This window comes from Arabidopsis lyrata, assembly GCF_000004255.2.
Source record: "Arabidopsis lyrata subsp. lyrata unplaced genomic scaffold ARALYscaffold_8, whole genome shotgun sequence".
NCBI classification, from domain to species: domain Eukaryota; kingdom Viridiplantae; phylum Streptophyta; class Magnoliopsida; order Brassicales; family Brassicaceae; genus Arabidopsis; species Arabidopsis lyrata.
Window position 1 is genome coordinate 2719731 of NW_003302548.1, and position 11088 is coordinate 2730818.

At 29.8% G+C, this 11088-nt stretch overlaps 2 protein-coding genes across 2 annotated transcripts; both read right to left on the reverse strand.

Moving 5' to 3' along the window:
• Positions 1-74: 74 nt before the first annotated feature.
• LOC9301372 (heavy metal-associated isoprenylated plant protein 16) lies at positions 75-1204 on the reverse strand. Its single transcript, XM_002865252.2, has 3 exons — positions 559-1204; positions 383-461; positions 75-302 (listed from the first exon to the last, which is right to left on the reverse strand). The coding sequence occupies exons 1-3, from the start codon at positions 562-564 to the stop codon at positions 127-129; spliced, it is 261 nt and encodes an 86-aa protein (XP_002865298.1). The 5' UTR covers positions 565-1204; the 3' UTR covers positions 75-126.
• A 3785-nt stretch (positions 1205-4989) lies between these two features.
• Positions 4990-9731, reverse strand: LOC9301373 (probable WRKY transcription factor 16). Its single transcript, XM_002865253.2, has 5 exons — positions 9234-9731; positions 7703-8822; positions 7316-7615; positions 6469-7233; positions 4990-6342 (listed from the first exon to the last, which is right to left on the reverse strand). Exons 1-5 carry the CDS (start codon positions 9581-9583, stop codon positions 5479-5481), a joined length of 3399 nt encoding a protein of 1132 aa, XP_002865299.1. The 5' UTR covers positions 9584-9731; the 3' UTR covers positions 4990-5478.
• Between the last annotated feature and the right edge of the window lie 1357 nt (positions 9732-11088).

Sequence of the window (11088 nt, forward strand, 5' to 3'; positions counted from 1 at the left end):
AGATAAATATAAACACAAACGTTACATAACAATAAAGCAAAGAAAAGAATTTTTCATTTATCATCTCTAATTTACAAAACATTAGTTGCTTTCTTTTGTTGTGATACATTGATCATGGCCAAGATATCATGTTCTTATTTCCTCATACTCATGCTTGGGTGGTTCAACTTTAGTTACGCTAACAAGCTCTGCAAATGCAACTTTTTTCCTGAGTGTGTTGATTAGAGCGATCATATCAACTTCAACACCGGTCACCTCAATCTGGTTCCTGTGATCTCCCTTTATTTCCACAGCGTTCACGCCTATAAACAAATGCACTAAATCTTTAGATATCAGCAAGAAATACAATCATCATGTTCTCTAGGGTTTGCATCGTTGTTACCTTTAAACTGAACCGCAGTTTTCATTGCTTTTGCTCTAGTTTTGTCATCAGTCATAGCAACTCTTAGCAGGATCTTTTGCTGCAGGCAATAAGAAAACTTTTTAACATCACAAGAGAAGTCTCTTTCTTTCACAAGAGAATCGAAGTTATTACTTGTTGAGTACACAGATACATACCTTCATGTTCTTGTCTTCTTCACGGTCGGTATAAAGGATGATTAGAGATTGTCTGCTTTGAGAATTCGGTTAAATGTTTGATGGGCGTTTGCTCAGAATTTTTTCTTTGATCACAAATTTGAGGAAATATAAATAAGGGTTGACCGATTATAATTTAAATCATACATATAAAAGTAGGGTTTCACTCTCTTCTTATTGGTCCATTTAGAAATGTAACTTAAATTTTTTTATTTTTAACTAAATCATAATTAAAACACATTTAACTCACACTTTAATATAAAAACTGAAATCATTAAAATTATACATTAATTATATTTTTCCTCTCAATTGTATTCAACACACAATAAATTGGAATTGTAACTCCCATAATTTATTTATTTAAATTGTAACTTATCTAATTTTTCATCCTATAAATACTCATTTCTCATTCTCTCATCCTCCCATCCTCTCACCCTTCCCCTATATCTTAAATCTTAAATATTTTTTTGTTTTGTATTCTTACATTAGATTTTTTTTTTTTTGAAAGATGCATCTTCATTGTCTATTTTAGATAATCATCTTATAAGTAATCATTCTCTCATCTTCTTCTACTATATTTATGTGTCTATTTTTTATGTTGTTATATGGATTAAAAATCAAGAATTCTATTCTAAATATATTTTAGAATGTATTATATATATCTAACATTGTATTCATTTTTGTATATTTCTAAAGCTATACTAAAATATACTTATTTATTCTTTAATTTTCATATTCTTAAGTTTAAATTCACATATGTATACTAAAAGTTTTGATGGTTATAACAAAATTTTCAGGTTTATTGGTGATGGTGAGTTAAATATAGCAATTCCAATCATTGCACAACAAGATAATGAAGTTGAAAAAATCAATTTCCATTTCTACTTTAGATGTTTGATTATTTTCTAATATATACATGTAACTTTTTTTTTTTGTAATACATTTATTAAATATATATTTCTTACCTTTTTCTTATCTCGAATAAATATTGTAATTTATTTTTAATATATGTATTATTATATTTACTTTTTGTGATCCAATAGATAATTATATAAAAATCGTTATACTTTTATTTTATTTAAAATTTGAGGTTTAAGTATTTTTCAAAGTAAAAAGAATTTTGTTTAAAAACATTTGGTTCTTAAGATTGAAAAAAGGAATCATATGGTTCAAGAAAATTAAATTTAGGTAGAATAGAAAATTAGAATGAAATCATTAAAGTGAAACCTAACACTCATACTTAAATAGAGTGAAATATACAAAACAATAATTATAATGAAAACAAAAATCATTTTATTAAATCATATAAAGATAAAACCATTAGTATAAAATCTAGGACTATAATTTAAATTGAAGAGTGAAATTTTTTTTAAAAAAATCTAGGATCTTTGATGATTTTAATTAGATTGAAGTTCATATAATTTTTATAAGAAAAATAAATTTAGTTTGTCACTTGCAAAATAATATGAATTTGAACTATTATGTGGGAATTTATATCAACAAACAAACAAATTATCTGTGAGTTTATATCAACAATTTATTTTGTAAAAGTAATAGATAACATATGTTTATTGATGTTTACATACATAAATAATAGTAAAATAAAAAACAACACTAAAATATGAGCAAATGCAAGATATCAAATCTTAAGAGTCTTTTAAAAAAATTGCAATCATATTTATATTGAAACAAATATCATCCACATCATTAGCATATAATAATTTAAGATTTTTCTATAATAATATACTAGAATTTAACCCGCGGTACACCGCGGGGCTATATTTAAAAAAAAAATAATGTTATTTTTAAAGTTTAACTGAAGATATATCATATTAATTTGTATTTTTAAATATAGATATTTATCTATGTATTATTTAGTGTATGATTACTATTGTTTTGGTTTCAATTTTTAAAGTATAGATACGAAAACATACATTTTTTAAGTAACGATGGTATGGTGGATTTTAAAATTTTGAATATTTGACTCCGAAGTATACCGTGGGTCGGTTTTTTTATAACTAATTTTTTTAAGTTGTATTTGTTTTGTTAATATTGTTTCTTTTGTTTCGTGTTTAAGATTGTGTAATTTTATTTTGATTGTTAATTTTAGGATTTCATCCGTGATATACCGTTATTTATTAATATCGATCCAAACACGTCATTCCATATAAACCCGTCTATATTATCCCGTTAGCTAAATTATTAGTGTTATAAAATCCAATAAAATAAATTATTATTGTAATAAAATCCAATAATTTTAGGATCTCACCCGTGGTATACCGTTCTTTGAATGATTTTAAATTTATACTACTAATATGTATTTTAAATTTATCATATAAAATATACGATTTCAGGTTTTTGTGTTTTTTTGTTTATTATTTAAATAAAGCAACAGCTTAAATGATGACATATATAGTTTTTTTCTTGTATGTGTATATGATTTTTCTATGTGAATATTTTGATTATTATAAATTAGTATTTTTATTACTATGCAAAATGTTAATATAAATATTTGCTATAATTATTGTTTGAAGATATATGGAAAGATTGTGTAGAGATTTTTAGAAACAAATTAGGCAAAATATTGTTTGGTTAATATCTTTTATTTAAATTTTGTAAAAGTAAATAATAAATGCCAATGACATTCTTTGTAAATACTTAGCAACTCTAGGATTTATTTGCTAAGTGTACTCCAAAAATGTATAAATAGATTAATAGAATATAGAATATGACTTTTGTTAAATTTCAAATCATTATTTAATTTTAAACAATGCTGAATATTTTATAAATATTTAACCATTTTAAGTAAGATTATAAAAATAGACATTTGTAATTTTTACTAATATTATTTGGGAAGTACTCCGTTTCAAAAAATGACTTGGTGTAGTTTTTTTTATATATAAATGGTTTAGATTTTTATCTTAATTTTCAACTCATGAATCACCTACCCAAGTTGATAGAAAATTGGTTTCCAAAATTTAGGTAAACTCTTTTGTTTTGAATTCACATTTCAGTTTTTAGATTTTTAATTCTGCTTTAATAATTAATTTAATTTGAATAGAAAAGAATAATATCACTATATGTATAGATTACCAATTAAGTTTTGAAATTGAAATTAACGATTAATAAAAACTTAAAATATAGGGGGGATTTTAAAAATACCCGTTTTACAATAATCCTTTTCAAAAATGTTTCATATTTTGTTTATTTTAAATCATGCCCCTTTTATAAGGTTTTATAAAAAACTTATTAAGATTTTATAAGGGTTTTATAAAGATGATTTGGCGGTCCAACCACCGAAAGCCGCCATAGACATCAATAAATATTTTCGAAAAGAGGTACAGTAAAACCTCTATAAATTAATAATATTAGAACCATGATATTTTTATTAATTTATAGTGATATTTATTCATTTATAAAAGATTTTTGTAATTTCTGAAATTAGTGTTGTGGATGTTATAAATTTTGTAGTTTTAAGCGTGAAATTTAATATTTAGAAAAAAATCTTTTTACCGCATCTATCGTATTTTAATTATTATTTTTAAAACAATAAATTATAAAGTCTTTAGATAAACTCACTTATACAAAAGATATATGTAAATTCAAAAATTATATGTAAATTCAAAAATTATATGTAAATTCAAAAATTACAAAACGTTTAGATAAATTCACTTATACAAAACTTTTTTACCGCATCTATCGTATTTTAATTGTTATTTTTAAAACAATAAATTATAAAGTCTTTAGATAAACTCACTTATACAAAAGATATATGTAAATTCAAAAATTGCAAAATGTTTAGATAAATTCACTTATACAAAACAATTATTGAGATAAAAACAAAAAAGTACAAAAATTGAATAAAATAAATATAATAATATTGTATATAATTGTCTATTAGATTAACAAACTAAACATAATGGTGATGAGTATATTAAAAATATTAGAAAACAATTATTGCGATAAAAAACAAAAAAGTAGGTATAATTTCTTTGATAAATGTATTACAATAATTATTTCAGTTTAAAGATACATGAATATGTAAAAAAATAACTAAATGTCTAACGTAGATATTGGAGATAGATTTTTTCAACTTGATCTCTTTGTTGTGCTATTGATTGAATTGCTCTTTTTGAATCTCCATCGATAAATATGAATTTTTTGTTATAAGCATCAAAAAATTTATTATACATAATATTTTTGAATTAAAAATATGAAATTAAAGAATATTCTAGTAACACATTAGAATTAAAATAAAATTGGAAAAAATGTAAAATACATACCATATCTAGAGATAAAATTTAGAAGCAAACTCTTATAATGATTTCTCAACTGATTTTTCAACCAATGCAACAACATAAGATTGAAAAAAAAAAAGTAGAAAAATACTTATGATTTGAGATATGGTAGATGAGGATGAAAGAATGATTATTTATAGGATGAGATGATGGAAGTTACATTTAGAAAATAATTTAATTAGGGGGTTACAATTAAAATTAATAGTGTTGTTGAATGAGATTGGGTGGAGAGAAATATTTAATACATAATTTATATAATTTCAGTTATAATTATAATTTCAGTTACAATTTAGTACTTAAAAGTAGATTAATGTGTATGATTAAATATCTTGTATTTATACTTTAATTGGAGATAAATATTATTATTTTTAATTTTAGTTTTTAAAATAATTGCCAAGTGGACCAATCATGGGAGAGTGAAACCCTACTTTTATATGTATGATTTATAAAAAAATTCAATTCTCTTTTGTTTATTTTGTTTTTTTGTAAAAAAGTTATGTTTATCAATTGAATTATGAATTATCCCAATGAAGAGAAAACACAAAGTCAAGTCTAACGGAGTGTATATATAATTAGTTATATATTGAACTAAAACAGAGAGAACTTACTTTGTTGGCTCAAGATTCCTTGCATTAGTCGTGGAACTCTTACTACTTTTGACCAATCTCATAACCTTATATGAGCTACAATGGAGGATTTCTTTACCCATTTGTCGCAGCAAATAATGCATCACTATTTCCCCGTTGGAAGATACACTTATGAGAGACCTATCGGCTAAGACCTTGAGCCCATAACTAACGTCCATGTCAATAATGTTAGCAATAAGTGGTGCCACCAAACCAACATCCTCATCATTGAACAAACCTGCTATGTAAAGAAATAAAGCTTTATCTATTTCCTGTAAACCATCATAGTTGACTCTCCACACTTCTTCATTACCAGAAAACTTCATCGGATTAGAGGACAAAACTGGTAAAATGTTCTCAAGGCTTGTACTACCAGTTGCAGCAGTTATTACACGGACTCCGCATCTTTTCACTGTGCAACAATCATCTAGAGGCTTTTTCTGTTTGTTGATAGGAAAGAACTCAAAAACAACTAAATCAGCCCAGATATTGGGGTCATTTCCTTCATTAGTACTTGGACGCATGTTGACATCACAGAAGACAAACATATGATCCTTTTGAACAGCTTTCCCTAGAGCCCAACAATGCAGATTTCTTTCTATCCTATGAGAGTGGCCTTCCTTGTTTTTCCATCTGCAAACACAACTAATGCCGAAACCAGTTGTATCACAGTAATCCTCCGAAAATGCGACTTCCACCAGCATAGCAAAGCCTACAAGCGTGTTCCTCCAAGAAGGATTTAGTCGTGTCATTACAGAAAATCCTGGTTGCAGATCAAGTTTGGAATACTGATTCCCATGTGAGGGCACACAGAAGCTGAAAGCCGGAGATTCATTGAGTTCCTGTTGCAAAAATACAAAAGTAAGTCAGATATGATATGAGAAGAACGTGTCTGAGTGTACATATCAGGCATAGATATGAAGATAAGAGAGAGAGAGAGAGAGAGAGAGACAAGGATAGAATATTACCTGCTGACGCTCTCTTGGTATGTGTTGCGCATTAGCCAGCACTTTCACTAAAAAATCGTTGATCACTTGGGGAGATAGATTAAAACAATTACTGAATGTGTAGTGCATAAGAAGCTTCGAAGAGTCCAAACAAATTAATTCGAGAGAGAGACAGCCATGTGCATTAAAGAGTTCTAGACTTTGAGGAAGTTGTGGCACTTGTCTTACCGCAGTGCGAGCAATATATAACTCTTTCAGGTTTGGTGGGAAACCCTGAATAGTCTCAAGCTTTGAGCAGCCAGATAGTTCAAGAACTTCAAGAAATTCTAAATTAACCATGTTAGGAAGACTTTGTAAACGAGAACAATCTTTCAGATCCAAGCGAATAAGCTTGCCAAGAACTTGACAATATGAGCTAGATATCAGAAGACTTCTCAAACGCTCAAGTTTCAAGGCATCTGAAAGACCTGGATTTTCTGTTAGAAAATTTAAAAGCTTTGTGTGGTTTGGCTCAAAAGTAGTGGAAAGTGGTAATGCTATTATGCCAGTTCCCTGGAGATGCAATTTCTTAATATTTGGTGGAACCTCCGGAATTTTTTTTATCTCTATGCAATGCGAGAGATTTAAAACTCGTAGATGCAGGAATTGACCTGTGTTTGGGAAACTCTGAAGCCTTGTACAACCCTGGAGATCAATTACCTCAAGATGTGGAGCTTCCCAAAGATCGCTGATATCAACTAGTTGCTGGGAATGACACAGTCTAACTGTCTTCAACATCTCCAGGTTCTGAGAAAAAATAATTCCAAAGGAATATAAACAATCTATCAAGTCTTGACAAGGATAAAGAGGCATATCAGAGTTTGCTTACCTTGGTTTTACCCCAAAGTTTCTGAAGTTGACTGTTGGGCATGTTGATTTCAACAAGGTGCTTAGGATCAAAATTTTGAGGCAAAGATTGCAGGGGATAGTTCTCCCAATGAAGGAGTCTCAGCTCGTTAGGAAGATAACGGAGAGAGCCATTAGGGAAATTGATTACAGGATAGATTTCAGGATTGGAACAGTAAATCTTAAGCAATCTAAGGTTCAACATATTCTCAAAGGCAGAAGGCTCGGCATCAAAACTTATGTTTGATGTGTCAAGAAATATGCCTTCGATCTGTTCCAGGCCCTGAAAGAATATTGGAAGTGTATTCATTAGGACGCTGGCTCATACAGTAGATTAAATATGAAATGAAGCTACAAAAATATAATGGACCTTAGCACGTTTGGAAGTTGTTTTGGGGTCTCCATTTTCTTCTTTTCCTCTGTTATCTTCTAATAAATATTTGATGTTCCCAGGTTTCCACAGTCTGCTGCGCCTCTCGATCTGTACTGTTTCTTTATTTATTATTTCTCGGCCAACGTCCTGAATCAAATTATGCATCCACACACGGTTTTCTGAAATAGTAACCAGACACTTCTCAACAAGAACATCAATTCCAACATGTGGAAGGAAACCACAGCCCTCGAGCAGTTGCATCACGTAGTCGACATTTTCTCCCTCGAAAAAACAAGCTATGTCGAGAAATATGTTTTTTTCCCTGTCATTGAGTGATTCATAGCTGCTCTTGAATGCATCAACAATCTTAAAGGGAGGATGTCCCTTGAGTTTGAGGAATGTGGTCTCCATTTCTGATAAGTGTTTCTTACCTTTAAGCTCTCTGCCATAAATACTGAGAGCTAATGGGTTTCCATTTGCATATTCAATCACCTTCATTGACAGCTCCTTGAGATTCTGCTCTCCCTTATTCTTAATAGACGCAGACCGCAAGAAGAGTTGAAGAGCCTCTTTTTTGTTTAAACCCTGCACCTCATATATTTGATTGACTCGGCAAAGACGAAGCACCTGTTTATCTCTAGAGGTTATGATGATCAGGCTTTCCGGACCAAACCAGTGAAACCCTCCCAGTAAAGGCTCTGCAATCAAAGGATTGCGCAGGTCATCAAGAACAACAAGAACCCTCTTATTGTTTAATTTATTGCTAAGCAAGCTCAGTTTCGTAATGGTACTGTCAGTACCAGGCTTCTCTTTTAAAAAGTGTTCCTCCAACAAACGATAAACACCCTTCTCGTGAATAACTTTGTCAAAGTCTTCGATAAAACAAGAAGCATCAAATTCGCCAGACATTTGGTCAAAGACTGCTTTAGCAAGTGTCGTCTTGCCTATTCCAGGCATACCCCAAATTCCAACACAGCGGACGCCAAATGGTTGCTTGCAAACTATGTTTTCTATCTCCAGCCGTTTCGAGTAGATTCCAATTCCTTCCATATAGAAGAGCTTCTCATATACATCTCTCGTAATCTCTTCTACAAGTTCGGAGTCGGTGCATTTATTCCTGCGCCATATTTTCTCAAGTTAAAAAACTATCTAATTTTTACTAATAGGAACACTACACTAGCCTACCAAAAAAATTGCAGTGGCAAGATCTCTTGCAGTCTCTATAATAAAATTTCTATCTATAAACTTTATCCTTGAATTTTACTAATTACTACACCAGATTACGTCCAAAACTGGATACGTGAAGGTTTAAGTCTTAAGATATAAAGTATTATTTCTGTGTGAAGAAGGATTGATGTGTGAGTAATTTGGGGGATATACTGAACCAAGCAGAGAATCGTCCTAGGATCTTTCACCCACTTTACCCAATATTTTGCTTTATATAATGTAAATAGAAAAATATAAGCAAAATTGAAGATAGCAAAATTTGTTCTCTTGTCAAAAAGAAGATAGAAAAAAACGTGAATACCTGGACTGGTGGACTGATGATAAGCCCCTCGAATTCAGAGCCTTATCCCATTCGACCTGTAATGGAATCTCACCGTACAACACTGGAACCACCACCTGGTCGATGTTCCTCTGGCACCCGAGAACATTCACGAGCTTGTCAAGGCAAACTGTAGAGTTCCCAGATAAAACCACCACAGAAACCCTAGCTCTCTCGACCTTTGATTGAGACTCGTTGGAAAGAAAATCGTCGGTATCGATGAACACATCGATTATGCCTTTCCGGCGGAGAGCTTCGGAGAGGTGGCTGACGAAGGAGTATCGTACCTGTTTTACGCAGCTGATGTAGACGATTTGCTCACTCTCGGTCATTATTTCCGACTCCGTAATTTGGTGGAAAAAAGCAACTCTCTAATTTGTTTGTGGTCGTCCAGGGCTTTCATGATATTGCAAAGTTGGCTTCCCGCACTCCATTGTCAACGATTGAAAGATTCCTCATTGCTTCCAAACAAAATTTCAATATTTTATTTATTAATGTGCAGAAACAAAATTTAACTTTTTTTATTTAAGGATTTAGATGGTAATGGGTTGTTCGTGGATCATGCATTATTGTTTCTATACGACAAGGAAATTAATATTAGCATATACGGAGATCGGTGAATAGACGTTACATCTACATATATATTTTAGCAGTACTTTTTTGCTTTAATTCATTTGGATCCGGGTTTTGATCCGGGTTTTGACCCGGTTTTAATTTGTTCGGATCCTGGATAAGAGATTTAAGAAAATTTGTAATAAAAACAATCTCATATTGGCGCAATATTAATTCGCAGAATTCAGTTTGTTATTATTACCTAAACTAATTGCCACATTAATCGTAACTTAATAAGTTTATTCTCTAATTGATTTCGAATATATTCACAATCTAAACTAATTAATATCACATATCTTATCTCATCTATTGTTCCTTTAAATTCTACTATACAGTCTTTTAAATTCGTCAATATGGCTCTAACAATTCAAAAAAAGAGTGGTTGGATTAAAATCCAAACTAAAAACAATACAAAATCACAATTCAAAGAAAGAGTGGTTGGATTAAATTCGTCAATATGGCTTTGATAAATCTTTTCGTATCAACTTTACATAAAACACTAACATTCCTTTTTAACGGGTCAATTAGCAATAATCACGTTGATCTTAATCCATTAATTATTTGCCTAAACAACTAACTGAATTTTATACAACTGTTATCGAAATTTTAGGAAAAATTAATCACTTACTATAAATACATTTTAAAAACGTTTAATGCTCAAATCTTTAGTTAAGATTTTGGAAAGAATAATAATTTGAAAATCAATTTCGAATCAGTTTAGCAAATAATTAATTTTTATTCATTGACATAAATATAGATTACTTAAAATAGATCGTAACAATAAATATATAAAAGTAATGAATATACAATAGAAAGATAGTCTCATAAATATCTTTATGATTTGAGTATTAAAAATTCTTCGACAAGTTTACAAAAATAATTAATTATAAAATTTTCTTAAAAGGTAAATAATTAAAAAAATTTAAAGCAAGATAAACAGAATATTCCTCTTGAAAACCCTAAACCAGCACGGTCTACTTCACTATATATATATGATCATGCTATTCCACTAATCAAAATATTCATTCCGCCAAACCTGTAATTTCGTTTTTAGTTCATATTTCTTTATATTGTTATTGTTTATAATTTTATGACGCTTTGTCGTTTCTAACATATTATTATTTGTGTATTTATGCATGTATGTATGAGAGACGATCATGAGGATGTATCACTACCATTGACTTGATCGAAATTTGTTTCAGTTTCATCGAAATTTTGGAAAACT